This window comes from Pelophylax lessonae (genome assembly GCF_965119305.1).
Source record: "Pelophylax lessonae genome assembly, chromosome: 7".
Classification (NCBI taxonomy): domain Eukaryota; kingdom Metazoa; phylum Chordata; class Amphibia; order Anura; family Ranidae; genus Pelophylax; species Pelophylax lessonae.
The window spans coordinates 172209863-172234507 of record NC_138774.1 but is presented as its reverse complement, the minus strand read 5'-3'; the positions used below and the strand labels follow the sequence as shown (position 1 = coordinate 172234507).

At 43.4% G+C, this 24645-nt stretch overlaps 1 protein-coding gene across 2 annotated transcripts in view; it reads left to right on the top strand.

Annotated features, from left to right (window-relative positions):
• Positions 1–24645, top strand: part of LOC309560748 (actin-binding protein WASF3-like) — a 78065-nt gene that overhangs the window by 16562 nt on the left and 36858 nt on the right. The window contains exons 4-6 of one of the 2 annotated variants that reach the window (XM_082264396.1): positions 3864–3981; positions 18644–18759; positions 19499–19759. In XM_082264396.1, coding sequence (XP_082120522.1) covers positions 3864–3981; positions 18644–18759; positions 19499–19759 — 495 coding nt within the window. Of the gene's footprint in view, positions 1–3863; positions 3982–18643; positions 18820–19498; positions 19760–24645 lie in introns of both variants that reach the window. The other variant, XM_082264395.1, reaches the window with a different exon arrangement.

Here is a 24645-nt window from a genome sequence, read left to right as displayed (position 1 = left end):
ATTTGTGTTAATTAGGCCTTCAAAACAGCTGCAGGCACTTTCACATTTCCATACAAATGTGCCTATTTACAAAATTGCCATGCTAGCAAACCCTAAGGCTCGGTTTCCACTAGTGCGACTTGCGGTGCGACTTGACACATGTCAAGTCGCACAGCAAGTCAAACCCCATTGTTTTCAATGGGGACCGTTTCCACTGCCGCGGCTTCAGTTGCCGCGACCTCAAAACGAAATCGTGTACTACTTTTGAGCGCGACTTCCCTCTATATATGAGGGACAAGTCTAACTGAAGCCGCGGTTTACTTTTGCTACGAAGTCGTGCTAGAAGAAGCACGACTTCGTAGCCGCACTAGTGGAAACCGAGGCTAAGTGATATCTAATAGCACATCCTTTCTTTGTGTATACACAAGTAAATTTAGAAAAATAAAAGTGAAAAAATAAATACATTTAGTGACAATAAATTTGTGTGCCAACTTACACATATTTATAAATACAGTATAGTGACATCCTTATTAAATTCATGCAATATCTGTGCATATATATAGTGACATCCTTAATAGATGCATGCAATATCTGTGCATAAATATTAATTATATCAATACAGTCCATTTATTGAATCCAGTGAAAATAACTAAAATCTTGTAGCGGTTTTATATTCCATTTGCTGCTTGTAGTGCTCCGATAGTCACAATGGTGTATTACCACACTCGTGCTCCCCCCCTTTTGGGTATATTCTCATCTTACTGTGTGTGACTCGGAAGTCCCCCATATACATTAGGGTCTTCATCATAGTGATTCACATACTTCTATTCATCATAGAAGTATGTGAATCGGATCTTCTTTTTCCTCCTCCCTTTACTGCTGTCTCATAGCATGCCAGCCTCATCAAATAGCTTTTGCTAAAGGAAAATAGTGCTTATATCATAAAATCAATCCAACTTTATTAAAAGATAGGAAACGTACTCACATTTTTTAGGTGCTTCCAGTACACCACTCTATGCACACTTAAAATATTTGATATGTCTGTGACACCGCACAAGCCGCAGGAGTCTCTGTCTCCACACTGTATCCGGGCGCCATGCTGTCCTGTTGCCCCTCCCCTACGTGTTACTCCACAGGATCACGTGACTTCTTCAGGGGGGGTTCCTGACGTGGACATTTGCCCTTTTAAAACATAATTTTCCAAAAGCCCAATAGATCTATTGAATCCTAAATGTATTGGAAGTTTTTGATCAATATACAGTATTCTCCCTCTTTTGTACATTCAGCCAGAGGACCTGTGGATAACATTGGTATGTTTTGAAACACCAGAGATTTAACTGATCATGGTGTAACTAAAAACTTGGAATTTGCAGTAATCAACTTGAAGCTTTAAACGTGAAAGTGGCAAGAGGGCTATTGTCAGTTATCAAATCTTACTACTTTATCTTCCAGTATTCTCTTGCACAGCAGAACTCAGTTTAAAGCAGCCCAAAGATTATTCAGGTTTTTTGTATTCAACCAGCATGGTAATTTAAAAAAACTGACCTGATTCCCCGATCCACACATTCAACACAATCAAGGTGGATGGGGAAATCCTCCCCACTGAGCTATTGTACTCTAACAGCGGGTCAGAATACACGGATCAGTGCTGCCGGCTATAGCCTGTGGCGTTGATTGAGCAGCATTCCAACTGGCTGGTTGAACAGAAGTCAATCAGTAAGTTGACTTCAGTACAACCACTGTCCCCTTACATGGATTGAAATGCAACCGGTCCCTACTGAACCAGCCAATTTTGGACACATATATGGCTGGCTTAAGGTAGGGAAGCCCAGTAGTAAAAGCTACTGTAAAGGCTTTTTATACATTGCACAGTGCTCTCAGTCTATATGCTTCAGTTGTGGAGAGCACAGAGACGCTCGGATTTGTGTGTGCTGGTGCTCATTCTTTGTCCAGCCATCTTGCTGGAATAGGCAGGTAACAGCATCATAACCCTTAACTGTAGTACAGAAAGTTGTATCACTTTCTTGGGCTATGCAGCATGGCAGGGATTACAAAAGTGGCTAAAGAGATTTATCAATATTTTGTCAGGTGAAGCAGTTTGCATATATATTTCATCCCTGTATTTAGCGTTTTTGGTTGGGAGTTTACCTTTAATGAGCCAGCAAGTTCGGAGGAATAGGGGACAGTCAGAGTGACATCAAATGAGAGCCAAGACAGAAAAGGTTGTTTAGGATATGTTTTTTTATATTCAGTTCACACCAAAGCTTAAATTCTGCTGTACTGCGAGCATGAAGGCTAATAGTACATGAGTTTGTCTCCAAAGCGGCAGTGATAAACAATAGTCATCAGCAGAAATGTCCAACTCAGCCAGTTCAATTTTTGTATTGTGATTATGTTCTGTAGATATTTGTGCTGGTCATTTCTGTACCATTTGATGCCTGATAACTGTCTAGACATGTTGAGCTCATATATGTAAGATCATGAACATCATACTGTATTTTTATGAGTATCATAACAGTATTTTTTATCAGAGTCTCCAAACTATGGTCCAAGGGGCCACATCCGACCCACTAAAATAATTTATCTGGCCTGTAGCTAAGGATAGTAATGTATTCTCAATTCACAGACTGAGGATTCAGGTCAGCAGAGGCTGCCTATAATTTAATTTCCCCCAACCCCCTGCAGTCTTCAGCATAGCCCCCCCCCCCTGCTGTGTTGTCATCATCATAAAGATTAGTACGCACCACTACTTGTTTTTTCATTCAACCCAGCAGGTTGAACGTAAAAAAAACCTGACAGCTTCGGTTGGAGCCACTGTACTAACAGTCCAATGTTGGTACAGTGATCTTCCCTGCTGTTCTATTGTGTTGTGACAGGGGGATGCGCCCCCCCCCCCGCCAGAATACTCCAGTCAGCATTTTCAGCCATTTGCTGAGAGCGCTGATTGGGAGTCAGTTGGATGCTGCTTTTCCACTATGCACGTCCGACAGAAGCTGGCCGAAAACCCAGCTTCTGTCGGACCAGCTGCCATACACACGGGCTGAATGCCGGCAGGTTTTTATTAAACCGGCCGATGTCACCCAACATTCGGCCCATGTGAACTAGGCTTCGTTGCTCGGACTGCTAGGAGTTTTCAGTGTGCAGGCCTACTCTGTCTCCCAGCTCCCACCCTGCTGCTACAGCCCTGTTGTAAGCCTTACAGTGGTAAGGAGGACTATAAAAGCAGTTCCAATGCAAATGGGGACTCTGTCTGGAATCCTGATGTAGGGGACATTCTGATGGGGACCCTGATATAAATGGGTGACTTTGATGAGGTTCCTTATGTAAGGGGAGACTCAGTTGGGAATACTGATGTAAGGGGAATCTAATAGGATCTCTAATGAAGGTGGAGACTTTGTTGGGGATCCTGATGTAAGGAGGCACTATGATGAAGACCCTAATGTATATGGGGGACTTTGATGGGGTTGCTGATATAAGGGGAGAATCCGTTAGGGACCCTGATGTAAGGGAGAATCTAATGGAAACCTTAATGTAAGTGGAAACTCTTTTGGGGATCCTGTTTTAAGGGGGGCACTGATGGGAACCCTGTTGTAAACAAGGAACTCTGATGAGGATTCTGAAATAAATGGGGGACTCTAATGGGGATCCTGATATAAGAGGGAACTCAATCATTTATAAAAAAATATATATTCTTTTGGCCCACAAATATTTGCAAATTATATCATGTGATCCTTCTACTAAAAAAGTTTGGAGACCCCTGAGCTACTGTACATAAAGATTTATATATGTTTAAATTGGTAGTCAATTGTAAGTTCAGTATATAGTACAGCTATCCACTGCACGTCTCTTGTCTCTTCCTACATAAATATATTCTTCTCCCATAGAGATGACAAGAAAGATGGCCTCCGATTCTACACTGATCCTTCATACTTCTTCAATTTGTGGAAGGAGAAGATGTTACAAGCTACTGAGGACAAAAGGAAGGAGAAGAGACGGCAGAAGGTAACTACACCAAGTCCATACTCTGCAATCCAGAGGTTTAATGTGCAATAAAATGTAAAGATTTTTTAAAAAGGAAGCGTTCAACTTAATATTCTCTGCTTAATAAAATTCACCACAATTGTGTAAGCACAAAATTGGGAAAATGGACCACAGCAGTACTAATGCATATACAGGCTTATAGAATACGTTCAGCAACATATAATAATGTGCAAAAATCAGAAAACTTACATTTAGCCTTTCTCATGTTAAAGCGATTGTAGCGTCTCATGTTTTTTTCTATAAAAATAACAAACACGTTATACTTACCTGCACTGTTGCAGTGGATTTGCACAGAGCATCCCGGATTCTCCTCTTTTCGGGTCTCTCTTCTGTGATCCTGGTCCCTCCCTCCTGTTCAGTGCACCCACAGCAAGCAGCTTGCTATAGGGGCACTGGAAGCCGAGTCACAGCTCCCTGTGTCCATTCAGACATGGAGCCCCAACCCGGTTTCGCCCCCTCTTTCTCCTGATTGGCTAGCTGACTTTAATTGACAGCAGCAGCAGCCAATGGGGCCGCTCCTGTGTCTCAGCAAATCAGGAGGGAGACACTTGTGGACATCGCTGGACAGAGAGGGATCTCAGGTAAGTGCTGGGGGGGGGGGGGGAGGGGGCTGCCGCACACAGAAGGCTTTTTATCCTAATGCATAGAAAACGGCTTCTGACTTTACAACTCCTTGAAGTAATCCGAACAAATATTTTCTAAATATTTGCTGTGTATAGCCATACATTTGTATATTGCACTTCATGGACAAGGCCAAATGGAGGGAGTGCATAAGGAGGACAGATACGCTATTCCATCATCTGTCCACATTCTGCTTCTTGTACACATATGCTGTTACCTTGCTGACTTAAAAAAGTAATTGTAAGTACTTTTAAATCTACAACTTTTAATGAAATAAAACCTGGTAATCTTACTTTAAAGGTCCTCGTTCAAACACTTCCTGTTATGTGGTCACCCTGTCACATGTGCACCTGGAGCAAACTATAAGAAGCTGGCCGACACTCATTGTGGAGGCATATTCTGTTCTTGTCACTATCATGAATCCCATGCAGTCACTGTTGGAATGCATGCATGCAGGATGAAAGTAGTTATAAAGCAGGGGTGGGGAACCTATTTCCCGGGGGCCGTATGCGGCCCTCGAAGTCATCTGGTCCGGCCCCCCGTGCAGCTGAGTCTGTGTCTCTCAGCTGATCTGTCAGAATGGAGCCAATGCTTCCTGTATAGTTCCAGCTCCATTGTGACAGTCTGAGTGAGTCACTGTCGGAGTGATATCAAATGCACTCCGCCTGTGACCAATACAGGAAACATTGCCTCTTCCTCAAGCACGGCACCGCTGCTAGCCAGCATTTCCCGCCAGCAGCACACACAGCAGTACCAGCCAGAGCCAGCAGTACTCACAGCAGTACCAGCCAGAACCAGCAGTATCAGCCAGAGACAGCAGTACCAGCCAGAGACAGCAGTACTCACAGCAGTACCAGCCAGAACCAGCAGTACCAGCAAGAGACAGCAGTACCAGCCAGAGACAGCAGTACCAGCCAGAGACAGCAGTACCAGCCAGAGACAGCAGTAACAGCCAGAGACAGCAGTAACAGCCAGAGACAGCAGTAACAGCCAGAGTCAGCAGTACCCACAACAGAACCAGCAGTACCAGCCAGAGCCAGTAGTACTCACAGCAGTACCAGCCAGAGTCAGCAGTACCCACAACAGTACCAGCCAGCAGTACCTACAGCACAGTACCAGCCAGCAGTACCCACAGCAGTACCAGCCAGCAGTACCAGCCTGAGCCAGCAGTACCAGCCAGCAGTACTAGCCAGTTGTACCAGCCTGAGCCAGCAGTACCAGCCAGCAGTACCATCCAGCAGTACCCACAGCACAGTACCAGCCAGCAGTACCAGCCTGAGCCAGCAGTACCCAAGGCAGTACCAGCCTGAGCCAGCAGTACCCACAGCAGTACCAGCCAGCAGTACCCACAGCACAGTACAAGCCAGCAGTACCAGCCTGAGCCAGCAGTACCCACAACAGTACCAGCCAGCTGTACCCACCAGCAGTACCAGTCAGCTATACCAGCCAGCAGTACCCACAGCAGTACCAGCCAGCAGTACCAGCCTGAGCCAGCAGTACCAGCCAGCAGTACTAGCCAGTAGTACCAGCCTGAGCCAGCAGTACCAGCCAGCAGTACCATCCAGCAGTACCCACAGCACAGTACCAGCCAGCAGTACCAGCCTGAGCCAGCAGTACCCAAGGCAGTACCAGCCTGAATCAGCAATACCCACAGCAGTACCAGCCTGAGCCAGCAGTACCCACAGCAGTACCAGCCAGCAGTACCCACAGCACAGTACAAGCCAGCAGTACCAGCCTGAGCCAGCAGTACCCACCAGCAGTACCAGTCAGCTATGCCCACCAGCATTACCTGCCAGCAGTTCATTTCAAAACTTACCACCATAAAGTCGACTGCGCTCCAGACTGACCGACGCAAACCTGGAAAACAAGTTGCGAGTTGCAACATCATCAATACCAGCTAACATCACACACCTCACCAAAGAGAAGCAGTTGCAGCCATCACATTAGGGGTGAGTTAATTAAATGTTTGACCAAATATAACAGGCACATTTTTAAGTTGATAATTTTGTACGGCCCCCGAATGATTTTATAAATACCCAAATGGCCCTTGGCAGAAAAAAGGTTCCCCACCCCTGTTATAAAGGGACTAGAAGAGATCAGCCTAAGAAAATGAGGCAGATATTTATGATAAACATTGTTTTAGTTGACTAAATGTTGACTAAATGTCTTCCATTTAAGGGTTGCATCTACTTTACCAGTAGCCAACCAGCCCTGTCAGCATCCCTCCTCACCCCCCCCTTTTTACTTACCTGAGCCATCATTCCATCCAGTGCCATGCACATCTGCCCCTCTTCTCTTCCCTCACTTCCGGCTTTTACTTGGGGCACTGGACAGAGGGGAGAGGCAAGGAGCGTCAGTGGGGGGACCTGAAAAGAGGAGGTTCGTGGCAGGGGCTGACTGGCAACTTTTAGCCCAGGGGGCAAGTACAAACCAGAGGCACATCGTGCAGCAACTCGGCCCCCCTCCCACTCTGCCTCTTCCTGGCCTCCTCCTAACCACCTTTCCAGGCTGAAGCTCCGCTCCAGGTACTCTCTATTCACTGGCCGAACTTGTGGCTGGCCGGGGAAAGAGAGTCTCCAGTGGGGCATGGAACTGGCCTCTGCTCAGACACAGTTTACACCATCCATGTTGGGGGGGGAGGCCTGCCCTCTTTCCTTGTCTTCATCCCCCACTCAATCGGTTAGCAGTGGGAAATTTTTACTTCTCTTCACCAGGAAACCTGTAGGCATGTCTGTGGCAGAAGCGGTGCAGGCTTTTTACAGGGCATCAGAGCGGCCCAGGGGCAATTTCCCCCCTGCCCCCTGGCCCAGTCCTCCCCTGGTTTGCGGCAACTCTGTGCAATTCCAGTGCACAGAGGAGGTAAGTAGAGAGATTTTTGTTATTATTTATAAATTTTTTTAATTACCTTTACATTCACTTTAGCCTATTGATCGCCTGTAGATGTTTACCCTTCCTAGCCAGTGTCATTAGTACAGTGACAGTATATATTATAGCCCTCACCATTGTATTAGCGTCACTGTGTTAAATAATGTAGAATTCAACATCATCAACCACTATATGACAACACACTGGTGATATCAGTGTCAGTTAGCCAGTTCTCACAAAGTGTCATGTAGTGTTAGATTGTCTGCTGCACTATCACATTCCAACTATTAGTTGCTGATCATCATCACCATTACTAGTATAAAAAATAAATAAATAAAAATTCTGTTACATATAAAATTGTCTGTGGATGCTATAACTTTCACGCAAGCCAATTAATATATGCTTAATGGGATTTTTTTTTTTTTTTTACCAAAGACATGTAGCCTAAATTTATGAAGAAATATGATTTTTAAATGTTTTTATTAGATATGTTTTATGGCAGAAAGTAAAAAAATGATAAAACGAGAAATCCTTAAAGTTCATAGATTTCAGAGGTGCTGGATATCAAAGTGTCTCTAAATAATAAGTGCCAGACAGTTCTGACAAAGAAATAATAATGGTGAAGATGGTTTTAAAAGAAGACCCAACGTGCAGATCTCTCATTTGAAAAATTCACTTAAAGTTCTCCACCAAATACTCTTTTGTGTGAATGACAGTTGGCAGTTTGGCCTCACATAAAATGCTCAGAAAAAAATCACTTGAATTAAATCACTAGTCCAATATTTCATCTGGTTCATAGGTGTTCCTTGTGCTCCAGACCCCTGAAATTAACAACAGGTGCACTAGATGGGCAGCATTGAGACGATCTCCAAAACATGAATGTTTTACAAGTTGAGGCCACTGACATTTTTTCCCCTACTCCCCTACTTTTTTCTGACTGTTTTTCACTAGTTTTGTATTTGGCTAGGATCAGTGTCACTACTGGAAGCATGAGGCGATAACTGGACCCTGTAGAGGTCGCACAGGCAGTCCATCTCCTCTAGGATGGCACATCAATACATGCCATTGCCGGAAGGTTTGTTGTGTCTCCCAGCGCAGTCTCAAGAGCATGGAGGAGATTCCAGGTGACAGGCAGTTACTCCAGGAGAGCTGGACAGGGACGAATAAAGGTCCTTAACCCATCAGCAGGACCGATATCAGCTCCTTTGTGCGAGGAGGAACAGGATGAGCACTGCCAAAGCTATCGACATATCATCCGCTTGTGCAGGATGTTCACTGCACACAGGCCCCCCAAGGAGGGGCCCACTGTGAATCATCCTGCACACATGGATAGTCCCCTGGTTTACAGCCAGTGCGGCGGAAGGGACAGCTTTGAGCCCTGATCTCCCTGCATGACTTTTCAGCTGACAGCTGCATTTCCTCCTCTCCCTCCCGCAGCTGTCAGCTGAAAAGCAATGCCTGGAGATTGATGCTCACAGCTGTCCCTCTCGCCGCACTGATCCCCAGCTGTTCCCTGTGTCCTCCTTCTCCGGCTCCCTTCCGTGTCCCCCTCTTCCTCCTCTGCCCCAGTGTGCTCCTCCTCAGCCCCCGTGCTCCTCTTCTGCCCCCCTCTGTATCCTCCTCTTCCTCCTCTGGCTGCTCCTCCAGCCCTCCGTCCTTCTCCGCCCCCCTTGTCCCTTACAGCCGGCTTCCCTCCTCTCCGCCGGCTGCTGGGGGAATGTGTCAGAATGGAGAGCGGAGGAGGAGGCCGGTAAACATGTCATTTAACAGCCCCTTTCTTTTCTCAATTGGTCACAGTGAACGTCCGCTACCGATCGCTCCTTTGTCCTGAGTTAACTGAGCAGAGTAAACTGTGTTTACTTTGCTTCAGTTTATGAATTAAAGGGAGACTCTGTCCATTCATCTTCAATGCTGAGGCTGCTGAGAAAGGGACTGGGGAATCTGTGTCCTCACTCCCTATCTCTGTCTCGGAGGGGAGATGTCAGGGGTCTGTTTAGATCTGTATATCTCAACAAAGCCCACCAACCGGGCTGAAAAAAAAAATCAATAACTTTAAAAAAAATGTAATTGTAAAACATTGTCAAAAAAATGATTAAAAATAAAATTGTAAGCGCTTGGAAGCCACCTTCAGTTTCCATATTGCGCGCTAAAAGAAAAATTTCCTGGATCATGTCGCAAGAATTGTTAGCAAGCAAACTCCTGGATACCCACCATCTCTTTGAGTTGGTCATGGTTCACTAAAACCCCGTTACATGCTCTGCAGCACTAGTTTGATCCTTCTTGTTCTTAGGGACCTGTCAGGAAAACTTCTTCCTCTCACTTTCTCTCTCTAAGACCTCATTCCTCTGTGCTACTATCGCACCCTCTTTATCATGGTCTGCTTCCTCTGTTCTCTCTTTTAATAGCCTCTTTGACTCTCCTTTCTATTCCTTTCCCACCTTTTGTCTCTTCTCTTTCTCTTCTCCACAACATTTTCTCTTGAGCATACCATGCTTGATGCGTAGTTTTTGAGACGCTAGTTGCTCCCTACCTTCACTGTATTGTAAGCCTTCCCGACTCTTAGGGTTGCATATTACTCAATAGCCTTTTGATCCAAATTTATAACTTTACTGCACTCTTTTATAAGGGTAAATCATTAATACCTCAACTTGGTCTACCAGAGCTGAGTTATGGGGGAGCCGGGCATGCCCTATCTCTCCTGAGGGGACAGTCTTAGCCCCCAGTAGGGGTCTCCTTGGGATTGAGCGGGTCTCTCCGGATCTCCATTTCACGGCGCATAACTTTTCCTCTGCGCCCTTCTCATTGTGGAACCTATGAGGTTCACTTGCTTACTTATACTTTGAAGTTTTTGAGAGTTGTACGTATACTGTTCGGTATGGTTCAATTTGTAAATATTTGCTTTTTGTGCATGGTTCATAATGCTTGTTGTGTATCTGTTCCTTTATATTACAAATAAAAATCTTTTGAAAGGAAAAATAAAATTGTAAAAAAAATAAAAAATAAAATAAAAAACTACTGACACCACCCAAGCACCCTCCTTGCCCTACCGACACTGTCCACAGCCCCAACCTCCTCCACCCAAAAAAGCATTGTAAAAAAAAAGAAAAACAAATTAAATTGTGAAAAAATAAATACATAAAAAAAAAGAACTACTGACACCGTCCACTGCTCTACTGACACTGTCCACTGCCTCATACCCCCCTCCCCCCACCCTCTCCCCCAGAAGCACTGTGAAAAAAAATTTCAAAAATGATTTAAAAACAAAAACTAAAAAACTAATTGTAAAAAATAATAAATAATAAAACAATAAAAACAAAAAATATTGACACTGTTCATTGCTCCACTTACACCGTCCCCTGCCCTACTGACACCATCCACTGGCCCCCAAAAAGGATTTTGAAAGAATGAAAAAAAAGGCAAACAAATTAAATTGTAAAAAAATAATAAAAACAAAGAACTACTGACGCCATCCACTGCCCTAATGACACCATCTTGTACATACTACCCACTGCCGTACACTCCGCACTCCTCACCTGCACACCTGCACAATCTTTCAGCCTCCATACACTCCATACTCCTTTCCTGCACATACTACCCACCTCCATACACTCCGCATTCCTCTCCTGCACATACTACACACTTTCATACACTCCGCACTCCTCTCCTGTACATACTATCCATCTCTATACACTCCGTACTCCTCTTCTGCACATACTACCCACCGCCATACACTTTGCGCTCCTCTCCTGCACATACTACCCACCTCCATACACTCCGCACTCCTCTCCTGTACATACTATCCACCTCCATACTCCTCTTCTGCACATACTACCCACCACCATACACTCTGTGCTCCTCTCCTGCACATACTACCCACCTCCACACTTCTCACCTGCGCATTCTACCCACTTCCATACACTACGCAGTCCTCTTCAGCACATACTACCCACCTCCACACTCCTCACCTGCACATACTACCCATTTCCATACACTCCGCACTCCTCTCCTGCACATACCACCCACCTCCAAACTCCTCACCTGCACATACTATCCACTTCCATACACTCTGCGCTCCTCTCCTGCACATACTACCCACCTCCGTACACTCCACGCTCCTCTCCTGCACATACTACCCACCTAAATACACTCCATACTCCTCTCCTGCACATAATACCCACCACCATACACTTCATACTTCTCTCCTGCACATAATACCTACCACCATACACTCCATACTCCTCTGCTGCACATAACACCCACCACCAAACACTCCACACCTCTCTCCTGCATATACTACCCACCTCCACCCACTCCTCACTCTTCTCTTGCACATGCTACCCACCTCCGTACACTCCACGCTCCTCTCCTGCACATACTACCCACCACCATACACTCCATACTCCTCTCCTGCACATAATACCCACCACCATACACTCCATACTCCTCTCCTGCACATAATACCTACCACCATACACTCCATACGCCTCTCCTGCACAAAACACCCACCACCAAACACTCCACACCTCTCCTGCACATACTACCCACCTCCACCCACTCCTCACTCTTCTCTTGCACATACTTTCCACCTCTATACACTCCATACTCCTCTCCTGCACATAATACCCACCACCATACACTCCATACTCCTCTCCGGCACATAATACCCATCACCATACACTCCATACCCCTCTCCTGCTCATACTACCCATCACTGTACACTCCGAACTATACTTTACCTATTTAACATTATGGCATTCTGCACTATGAAGGCATCTTAGACTATTAAACCACACCCCCTTTAAGCCACACCCAGCATTTAGAGCATTTTTAGCTACTCCAACGTTTCTCTGCTGTGCACTATGAGCAGCGTTTTTTTTTTTTTTTGCTGCCCGGGGCCCACTTTTTATCTTGCACACGGGCCTACTGATTTCATGATACGCCCCTGGCCAGAGCCCTACAAAATGACCTCCAGCAGACCACTGGTGTGAATGTCTCTGAATAAACAATCAGAAACAGACTTCATTAGGGTGGCCTGAGGGCCCGACATCCTCTAGTGAGCCCTGTGCTCACTGCCCTGCACCATGAAGCTCCATTGGCATTTGCCATTGAACACCAGAATTGGCAGGACCGCCCCTGGCACCCTGTGCTTTTCACAGATGATAGCAAGTTTACCCTGAGCACATGTGACAGAAGTGAAAGGATCCATGGAAGACGTGGAGAATGTTTTGCTGCCTGTAACATTGTTCAGCATGACTGTTTTGGTGGTGGGTCAGTGATGGTCTGAGTAATGCACAGACCTCTACAGGCTAGACAATGGCACCCTGACTGCCATTAGGTATTGGGATGAAATTCTTAGACCCATTGTCAGACCCTACACTGGCGCAGGGGGTCCTGGGTTCCTCTTGGTGCACGACAATCCCGGGCCCTTATGTGGCAAGAGTGCAGTCAGTTCCTGGTGGATGAAAGATTGATACCATTGAATGGCCCCTATACTCGCCTGACATAAAACCAATAGAACACCTCTGGGACACTATGTTTCAAGCCATCCGACACTGCCAGGTTGCACCTTAGTCTGTTCAGGAGCTCAGTGGTGCCCTGGTCCAGACCTGGGAGGAAATTCCTCAGGACACCATCCGTCGTCTCATTAGGGGCATGCCCCAATATTGTCAGGCATGTATACAAGCACGTGGGGGTCATACAAACTACTGAGTACCATTTTGAGTTGCTGCAATTAAATTTCAGCAAAATGGACTAGCCTGCTGCATCATTTTTTCACTTTGATTTTTGGGGTGTCTTTGAATTCATCCCTCTGTAGGTTGATCATTTTCATATCCATCAAATGATGTGGCATCCTTTCGTTCCTAACGCATTACCCCGTCCATATCAGTATAGATATCCAGCATGATATTCTTCTCCATTGACATCTGATGTGTTTTCAAAGTGTTCCTTTAAGTACTTGAGTAGTGTAGCAAAGAAGCTCCCATTGTGCATTACCATAATACATGATTAAAATTTATTGGTCATAGAAAACTACTCAAAAACAAATTAAAAGCAAAAGCATGACAGATCTTAAGACCATCCAACGGTCATTATTCAAACGCCCAAGCGTCTCTCAGTTAGCTAGTATATCAGCGCCTTAACCGACTGCTTAACACATGCTGGACTCCGAGTCACTGTTGGGATGGCCTGTTATGTCGCTGTGTGGCTGTGCCCTGACCCAGCGTTTCGTCAAGCTGACTTCTTCGAAGAGCCTTCGACGCTTGAATAATACGGACCTTTGCATGGTCTTAAGATCTGTCATGCTTTTGCTTTTAATTTGTTTGTTTTTTGTTTTTTTTATGACCAATACATTTTAATTATGTATTATGGTAGTGAGTTATGGGAGCTTCCGTGATATCTGAGGGACTTTTGAATGGGAGGGTCTGGAGCACCCAGAACACCCATCAACCAGTTGAAATATCACGACTAGCGATTTAATCCAAGCGCTTTTTCCGAGCATTTTTTTCATTCACACAAAGGAGTGTTTGGTGGAGCACTTTGGGTGAATTTTTGACGTGACATCTGCACATTGGGTCATCTTTTCACCATCTTCACCATTATTATTTCTTTGGAACTGTTTGGCGCTTATTATTTAGAGACACTTTGATATTTAGTGCCTCTGAAATCTATGAACTTTAAGGATTTCTTGTTTTATCAAGCTTCATTTATTAAGGAGGCTGTGGAGATATTAGCACCATTATTATCATCGTTTCGCATGTTGATATGTAGTTTGTTTTGTTGTTGTTTATTCACAGCACAGTGTTGTGATAGATAAAGAAAGTAAAAAATATTGTTTTTTCTTTTCAGACTTTTCAGTCTTTTTTCGCTTATATAATAAAAAAGTTAAAACCAAGTGGTTATCAAATACTACCAAAAAAAAATCTCTATTTGTGTGAACAAAAATGATATAAATTTAATTTGGGTACAGCTTTGCATGACCGCGCAATTGCCAGTTAAATTAACGCAGTGCCGAATAGCAAAAAGTGGCCTTGTCATGAAGGGGGTAAAATCTTCTGGAGCTTAAGTGGTTAAAGGCAAATTGAAACTTCAGTTTAAAGGGTAACTCCATTTTTGTCTGGAAAAAATTGCAAATAAAACAAAAATAAAATAGCATATATAATTGCTACACAAGTCATATTGTAATTTAAGTTTAATAAAAATGACCTTTCCTTTTCAATCTGCAACACTGTCATTTTCTGTAAAGAGCAATGCGATATGAAAACCTGGAGGTGCTGTGTATACAGATGGTGTACAGAATAACTTGCAAAAATGTAATTTCTGCCTGTGAGATTGGCTTACTAATTTTCCGAGAAGTCCGCACTATGATATAAATCAGACTTTGGGCATCCCCTGCAACAAAAATGTAATTTTTGGTAAGAAACTCCCAAAAAGTAATCACATGTAAAGGGATGCAGGTCCTGCCCCTTTACTTATTAGAAGCCTGCAAGTGTATCAGCTGATTGATAATTTATACCATCACTTCCATTCACATTCCATTTGCACATGGACACAAACAGCTATTTCTTCAGAATAAAAAGGTAGGAATTCCTTGCAATTTATATAGATCACCCTTAGGGCAATGTTTTTTTTTTTCTCAACAAAAGTGGAGTTACTCTTTAAATTACTTAATACATTTGATGTGCAGCAAAAGAAAATGTGTTCAGTGTGTTATAGTTCATTTTTTTAAATTAGCCACAGTCTGAGTAGAAAAGTCTGTTCTCTGCTCAAAGTTGCCGGGTGGGACTCTTAACCTCTGTGGGTAAGCAGTGGTTTCACTACAGAGATCCAATATGCCTCTACTGAGTGAGACCTTTACAATTAACAATGCTCATGCTGAGTGCTCACTGCTGATTGGATAGCTCCAGCTCTGGGGCAGTAGGCTATGTCAGACAAGAGCTGCATGATTAATCATTAAAAAAGCGCGATCCCGATTCAAACCCCCTCACAATCCTTATCCAACATTTCCATGTTTCATGTAACAAGTTCAGACCAGTTATATGCTCACAGTCGTCATAAAAAAAAAAGTCAGCCAGCAAAGTTTATCACAACATTGCTCAGCGCTGAGAAATAAAAAGAAACATTGTATCATTTGGTTCTTTTAGAGGTCAAAGGGATGAACTTTGGTCTGCAAATGAGGTCAGTTTAACCACTTAAAGACTTTTTCTGACACTTGTTGCTCACAAGTTAAAATCAGTATTTTTTGCTAGAAAATTACTTAGAACCCCCAAACATTATATATATATATATAGATATATATATCTATCTATATATATAGATTTAGCAGAGACCCTAGAGAATAAAATGGCGTTGTTGCAATATTTTATGTCACACTGTATTTACGCAGCGGTCTTTTACATGCAATTTTTGGAGAAAAAATACACTTTGATGAATTAAAAGAAACTAAAGTTAGCCCAATTTTTTGTAATCTTTATTCTAAACAACAATAACAATTTCTCATTTTATCCAGAATCCCGCAGCTTTATGTCAGATCTTTGCAGAGAGATAACATAGCAATAGTCCTGCATTGCAGCTGCTGGCAGAGGGTAGGCTTTTCTATCAGACTGTGGCTGCTTTAGAAAGAAAATGAACTGTAAGACTTCAAACCTTTGTTTTGTTGTAGCTGGGAATATATGTAGCTGATTTAAACAGTAAGTTCAATTGGGCATTAAATTGTTGTATTACCTGCATTTTTCTATTATGTTTCAGCCTGCCTATGTGCTGTGCCATTTGAGGTCTGTACATAGATCAGTGAATGAAGCCCAAAGTAAATGTACTATGCTTTAAAGATAGCTTTTTTTCTATAAGCTTTAAAAGCACACAGTTTCCATATATACTGCAATCTCCATAGCAATTGTTTAGCCCTCAGACTGATTGCCTTCAAATACCACAGCAGGAAAAAAGCAACTCTTTATGACAGTAACTGCAGTGTGTCTTTCACTGATGATTATATGTTATGATGTGTTGCCATCTTGTCACCCTGAGATGTCACGCAATGCTATTGTAATTTTCATTCTGTCCCAGCAAGACAGCCTCTCTGTCTGAGTGCAAGAAGCAGAATACAACATAAAGAGGGAATATTGTGTCATTTTCAGCCAAAGGCAACTGTTTATGTTGTTTATTGGTTAGAACAGTGAAACCTCCAGAATTCTAACTCAATTCAATTTAAAGTGAGCCTCCACAATGTGTTCTTGTATGTGCTGTCTCAAATGACACCCAGCATTTTGACTTTATTTTTGCTGCAGCCAGCAGTATTATAAATAATATGACAGTGCAGTGAACCAGCCACTCATGTTCATAAATAATTACTGCCCAGGGCTGGAAGTTATTATAAAGATTTCCACACAAGCGAACACCATGTTTTCTGGTTAAAACTCCCAGATTCTTGTTTGCAGTTACTAGCTATACCATATAAGAGGCCTACTTATCTGTAGTATATATGTTATCGTTCTCAAATCACTTTCCGCCACTAGCCTTGGCGTCTGTTCACTCTTTTGTGAGTTTGTCTTTATTCAATAAAAATATTGTGGAAAAAAAAGAAAAAACAGATTCAGTGTAAACGTCAGTGCCTTCCCGAACACAACAGTCCAATAAGGAGAATGAAGGTTGACGCATTAATGAGAAGAGACACTGCATTGAATAAGTGTTACCCAGCCAAGGTCGGGCTGATGCACAAGCAGTCATAATGGGGATACAGCTGAGGCTTTTACTATGGGGTTGATTTACTAAAGACAAAATAGGCTGTTCACTTTACAAGGGAAGTTGCACTTTACAAGGGAATTTTCCCCAGAGTTTAGTGAATATTATAAAATATCATTTTGTAAAGAATACCCAATCATGTACACGGAAAATTAAAAAAATAATGATGGAGGTCAGTAGAGCTTCACCTCATTCATTAATCTCTGCAAAGTGAACAGACGATTTGCCTTTAGTAAATCAACCCCAAAGTATCCCCTTATTAACCCTTATATAACACTTAGACATCTTTGACTCAGGTGCTAGAGAACTTTTTCCTGGCACTCTGCACAGCATGATGGCAGATAAGTGATGGGAAACTCGAGCTATAGAGCCTCAAAAACTGCTCTAGCCAACTGGGTGCAATGGACTGAAGCATTGAAATTAAGTTGTAACTTTGGATACTAAGGTCATCAAGTAATGTCTTTTTGCTACATACACAGTTGTGTTTTTAGCTTTTGACAATTCTGGTAATATTAAAATGAAAAAGTGTTGGAACAAAATACTTGAAAAATACTACTACTAACAGTGGTTTTGAGTTTGGTTATATATAGTACTTAATGTCAGTGATGATCGTGCATCTCACGTCTGTTAACACCCACTAAGAATAACTTCTTTATCTGAAGAAAACTACAAATCGGAGCAGAGCATATTCCTGGTGATTTTGAAGCTTTTTTAAGGCATTTTTTGGGCAATTTAAAAGCATTTACAGATGTTTTCAGGGCGAATTACAAGCATATTACAGACATTTTACAGGCATTTTGCAGGAATTTGTTTCCTGGGCTGGGCTGGGCAAGGGGAAGTGAGCAGTTCGATAGGAGGTGAGGAGTTCTTCAGTCAAGAAATGTACAAAAAGGCCTGTACATATGTTTATAGGTACTCCTTATGAAGTGTATGGCCCAAAAATGCATGAATACACAAAAAAAGCTCATGTGCTTAGCGTAGAGCAGTGGTCCTCAACTCTGGTCCTCAGGGCCCACTAACAGGACAGATTTTAAGTATTACCTTGGGGAGATGCAGACTAGAGTAATGCAATCACTGAGCAGCAAATTATATCACCTGGGATGTATTTCAGTTATCTTGCAAACCTGTCCTGTTAGTGGGCCCTGAGGACCAGGGTTCGGGACCAGGGGCGTAGAGGATAGGGTGACTGATAGACCAAGTATAAACAGGGACAAAAAAAAAAAGAATGTGATTCTGCATAGTCAGGCATAATAAGGTAGGGAAATGAGAAAAAAAAAAATAAACCCTCAAGTGAGAATGGGAGCTCAGAAGTGGGCAAAATGATTTGTATTATAAGCGTGAAATAGTTCTAAAAGCAGATACTGACTCTTACTATTTATGCTAACTTAAGTCTTTTTCACAGGAACAGAGGCAGGTAGAAGATCCAACCCGGGAGGTGAAGAAGGTTCGGAAAGCCCGGAACCGAAGGCTAGAATGGAATATGATGGCATATGATAAGGAGTTCAGGCCAGATAACAGGTTCTCACCATCTCCATATCATGTGACTTCATCCGAGGGATCACTTTCCCCTGATAATAGGCAGGTTCCATGCACTGTATCATTCCATCTATATTATATTAAGTGGTAAACAGATGTAATTTATATGAACAGGAACATATGGTGTATTCAAAAAATATGGGCAAAATTAATAGCAGGCTAAAAAGAGCACTGGTATGTGAACTAACCCATAGGGCTTGCTTTTTTAATTTAGAGCATTAGTGATTGCTGTTGCAACAAGTAAGATCACTTAAATCATTTTCCAATTTTATGGAAGATGATTCCCTACTGGTTGCTAAGGGTAAGGCTAAGTTGCTCTAGTTTTAAGTATTAAACATAATCATCCCCGACATTCAAAGACATGCTGAAAATGATTGCACTTTGTTGGGATGTTAAGCAAGCCCCATGCTGCCCTTTCTTGGTCATTACCAGTTTATTATATGTATTATGCACTGGTTTATATGTAATTCAATTTACTAGTTTTCTAATATGCATTACAAATGCGCATACTTTGTTTCATAATAATAAAGAAAGCATATGTACCAGAAGAAGTTTAAATGATACATTTTGGGGAGCTAGTTTTATGGGTTTTGTTTTAGAAACTGGAACAATAATGGCACCCTTCCATCCTGGGTGGTATGTCTGCACATCATTTTAATAATGATTGTAAAATGATAATTTAAAATGCCACTTTTAAAGTAGTTTTATTTTGCATCTGCAGGTCATATGCTTCAGAACTTGATCACTCATATCCTGCCAGCCCAAATCACCCTTCTCAACAAATCCTGGCTGCTGTCCCTCACCTGACCCCAGAAAACAAGGAAATTATTCTGATGGCCAGTCAAGCACAAGAGCATGGCTACCGTTCCTCTGCTCCGGGTAGTCGACAGAACAGTCTAAACAGAGCCCAGCAGGCTCATGCTCCACAGCCCCCAGAGGCCATTCTTAATGGCCCTCGGCCTCAAGTCCTGAAGGATTATAGGTAAGTGATATGTTTCACCTATTATGAAGAATTGATGGATGCAAAATGGTATAACTAACTCTCTAAAATCTAAAACCAATGTGGACGTAGTGACTGTCCAGTGCTGTATACATTTGATCTAAATGTTTCTAGAAAATCAGAATATAAACATTGTGAGTTAAATCAATTATTTTATACAATTATTTTTACCATGGAAACGCAGTAGTTCCTTATATCACACATGGACTCCAGCTGTGCCTCTGTGATCTCTGCTCTTCTCCACTCCACTCTACACTAAACTAGCTATGCCATATTTCTGTGATATAAAATAAGTGAATAATAATGGTAAATCTCTTGTAATGGCTTTAGAATGTGAGACGTGCAGAGAATTCATATGTAAGGATCTTGCTTGAGGAGCCAGGAGGATATTTTGCCCTGCTGGCAACTTCCCAAAATTGAATTATGAATATGAGTTTGGCTTGTCTTTCAATCCTCACTTCTTTGGTCTTGCCTCAACAAACTCATTTGGATTAAATTAAATTAAATTGAAATTTCCAGTATCACACATTATTCCAAGTATGAATTGAAATGCAGTTTGATTGTTCTAGCCCGGACAAAGGTAAATCTGTATACTCCATATATAGGTGTGCACAGGGGGTGTGCTGCTCCCAGCAGAGGGACCAGGCTCTTACCAAGAGCCCTGGGTCTCATACTAAAGATCGGGACCCAAGATTACCAGTTTCCAATCACTTGATTGCTGTGATAGCTGCTGATTAGCTATTACAGTGATAAGCCACTGTGCAGTCTTTGTGTATTACATAGTTACATAGTTAGTGAGGTTGAAAAAAGACATCAGTCCATCCAGTTCAACCTATGATGTGTGTGTGTTTGCTTTTAACCGTACATTGTGTACCCCTGTATGTTGTGGTCTCCAAGGTGCCCATCTAATAGTTTTTTGAAACTATCAATGCTCCCAGCTGATACGACTGCTTGTGGAAGAGAATTCCACATCCTTACCGCTCTTACAGTGAAGAACCCCTTACGCATTTTAAGGTTAAACCGCCTTTCCTCTATTTTTAGTGAGTGGCCATGTGTCTTATTGTATCTCCTCTCTCTGAATAGTTTGTTCCTTATGCTAGGGTCGCCAGTACAGTATTTGTACATTGATATCATATCCCCCCTCAATCGTCTCTTCTCCAGAGAGAATAAGTTCAGTGCTTGTAGTCTTTCCTCATAGCTGATGTCCTCCATTCCCCTAATTATTTTTGTTGCCCTTCTCTGGACTCTTTCCAATTCCAGCACATACTTCCTGACGACCGGTGCCCAGAACTGGACAGCATACTCCAAATGTGGCCGGACCAGAGTCTTGTAGAGCGGGAGAATAATCTCTTTATTTCTGGAGTGAATCCCCTTTTTTATACATCCCTGTATTCTGTTGGCTTTTCTTGCAGCGGCTTGGCATTGCATGCCACTGCCAAGCCTGTTGTCTACCAGTACCCCCAGGTCCCTTTCCATCCTAGATTCACCCAGAGGTTCCCCCCTAGTGAGTAGCTTGCTTTCTGGTTTCTGGCCCCCAAGTGCATTACTTTACATTTTTCAACATTAAACCTCATCTGCCATGCAGTTGCCCACCCCGTTATTTTGTTCAGGTCCGCTTGTAAGGTTTCCACATCCTGCATAGAAGATATTGGCATGCTTATTTTAGTATCATCCGCAAATACTGAGATTGTACTAGATATCCCCTCCTCTAGATCATTTATGAATAAATTAAACAGGATTGGTCCCAGGACAGAACCCTGGGGGACCACTTTCCACACCCGCCCAATCCGAGTACTCCCCATTAATCACCACCCTCTGGACTCTCCCCTGGAGCCAGTTCTCTATCCAGGTACTCACCCTATGGTCCATACCTACCTTCCTTAGTTTGTACAGTAAGCGTTTGTGGGGAACGGTGTCAAAGGCCTTTGCAAAGTCCAGATACACCACATCCACCGGCTTACCTTTATCTAGGTGGCAGCTCACTTCATCGTAGAAGGTTAATAGATTGGTTTGGCAAGAACGATTTTTCATGAATCCATGCTGATTACTACTAATAATACAGTTTTCATTACTAAAGTCTTGTATGTGGTCCCTTAACATCCCCTCCAAAATCTTGCAGACTACAGATGTTAGGCTGACCGGCCTATAGTTACCCGGGATACATCTCGGCCCCTTTTTAAATATTGGTACCACGTTGGCTTTTTTCCAATCAGCTGGCACCATACCCGTCTGTAAACTATCCTTAAAGATCAAGAATAATGGTCTGGCAATCACCTGGCTGAGCTCTTTAAGAACCCTTGGGTGCAAGCCATCCGGTTCCGGTGATTTATTTATGTTAAGTTTCTCTAGTTTCGTTTTAAGTCTATCTTCTCTTAGCCATGGCGGCAGTTCCTGAGGTGTGTTGTTTAGTTCGGCCTTACAAGCTAGGTTTGTGTAGCCCCCCGATTCTTTTGTGAAGACTGAAGAGAAGAAGTTATTTAACACTTCTGCCTTTTCTCTGTCCTCAGTGGCCATATTTCCTTTGTCATCTTTTATGGGGCCAATGTGTTCTGGCCTCGCTTTCTTACTGTTTATATACTTAAAAAACTTCTTGGGGTTCTTTTTACTCTCCTCCGCTATATGTCTCTCATGTTCTATTTTAGCCGCCCTGATTTCATCTTTACATTTCTTATTACACTCTTTGTAATGCTTAAATGCTGCCAATGACCCCTCAGTCTTGTATTTTTTGAAGGCCTTTTCTTTAGCACTATACCTTTTTATGTTGGAGTTTAGCCACCCAGGGTTTAGCTTTGCTCTTTTAAATTTGTTTCCCTTTGGAATGCACTGACCAATCCCCTTGTTAAGTATGCTCTTGAAGCACTCCCATTTTTCCTCCGTGTTCTTTGTTCCCAGGGTTCTATCCCAATTGATATTTTCTAGCAGTGAGCGCAGTTTTGGGAAATTGGCTCTTTTGAAATTCAGCGTCTTAATATTACCCTTGTGCTTCCTATTACTGTAATTAATACTGAAACTTATTGACCTATGGTCACTGTTTCCTAAGTTCTCCTGTATTTCTATATCCGTGAGCAGGTCTGCATTGTTAGTAATCAGTAGGTCAAGTACCTCATTGTTTCTTGTCGGTGCATTCACCATCTGACCCATGAAATTGTCCTGCAGAACATTTAGGAACTGCCGAGCCTTGGCTGAGTGTGCGGTTCCTTCTGCCCAGTCTATATCAGGATAATTAAAGTCCCCCATTATAATGACATTTCCCATCCTTGCTGCCAATCCTATCTGTAAAATGAGGTCCACCTCCCCCTCCTCCCTCTGGTGGGGGGGCCTATAGCATACGCCCAATATTACCTTCCCCACCGTGCCTTCCCTTTGAAGCTCTACCCATAGGGATTCTGCCTCGTCCTTAGCTCCATTATTAATATCATCCCTCATATTTACCTGTATACTGTTCTTAATATACAGACATACCCCTCCCCCTTTTTTACCTTCTCTATCTCTGCGATAAAGGGAATACCCCTGAACGGTCGCCATCCAGTCATGAGAGCTGTCAAACCAAGTCTCAGTTATCCCCACAAAATCTAAGTCCTCCTCAAACATCAGCAGCTCCAGCTCTCCCATCTTGTTCGCCAGGCTTCTGACATTGGTATACAAACCTCGTAATTTTGACCGGTTACAAATATCCTCATTTGATGTTTTTAGGCTGCTTTTGTGATTTTTCCCCATACCCACCCTGGGTATAGGAGCTCCAAACACCCTACCGCTAATGCCCCCATTTCTGCCCTCTGAATCTTGCTTTCCACTGGCTAATTCTACATCTGTACCCTCCCTCCCATTCCCTAGTTTAAAAGCCCCTCTAACTTTGTGGCCATCCTCGCACCCAGTACGGCTGCACCCACCCCATTTAGGTGCAATCCGTCCCTACCATAGAGCCGGTGGCCGACTGAGAAGTCGACACAGTTCTCCAGGAACCCGAAACCCTCCTTACTACACCAGCTCCTCAGCCACTCGTTAATTTCCCTAATCTCCCGCTGCCTCTCTGGTGTGGCTCGGGGTACAGGTAGTATTTCGGAAAATACTACCTTGGAGGTCCTTCTCCTCAACTTAGCGCCTAAGTCCCTGAAATCGTTTAGGACTCTCCATCTTCCTCTGCCTATGTCATTGGTACCCACGTGTACCATGACAGCTGGGTCTTCCCCAGCCCCACCCAATAATCTGTCCACCCGATCCGCAATGTGCCGAACCCGAGCGCCCGGCAAACAGACTGTTCGGCACACACGGTCTTTGTCACAGATTACACTATCTGTCCTTCTAATAATTGAGTCCCCTACCACCAGCACCTGTCTTTCCTTTCCCTTTCTCCCGGCCTCACTGGAGGAGTTCTTCCCCTGGCAGCTAGGGGCGTCGCTCTGCTCCAGCAATGCTGGTCCCTGACTGGTTTCCCCAACATCACGCAACGGGGCGAATTTATTGGGGTGCTCCAGCCCAGGATCAGCCTCCTTGCCTTGTTCCCTTCTACCCCTCCTAACTGTCACCCCTCTAAACTGCTCTGATGCCTGCACCTCCAATACTCCGCCCACCTCTGTGCAGACCCCTGTCTGCACCTGACTGGTACGATCCCGGCTCTCCTCCGGTATGGACATTCGTCTCAGTGTTGCCAGCTGCTTCCCTAGATTCAGGACCTGAGCTTCCAGGGAAGCAACGTGCTTACATCTTGCGCATTTGTATTCGCCCTCGATCGCATTTCTGAGGAACGCATACATATCACAAGATGTACACCGAGTCGCATCTCTACACCCGCCGGGCATTGTACCTACTATGTTTTCTTTCTCTTCTAAATGGAGAAAAATATACATTGTATCTTTCTTTCCTTGCAG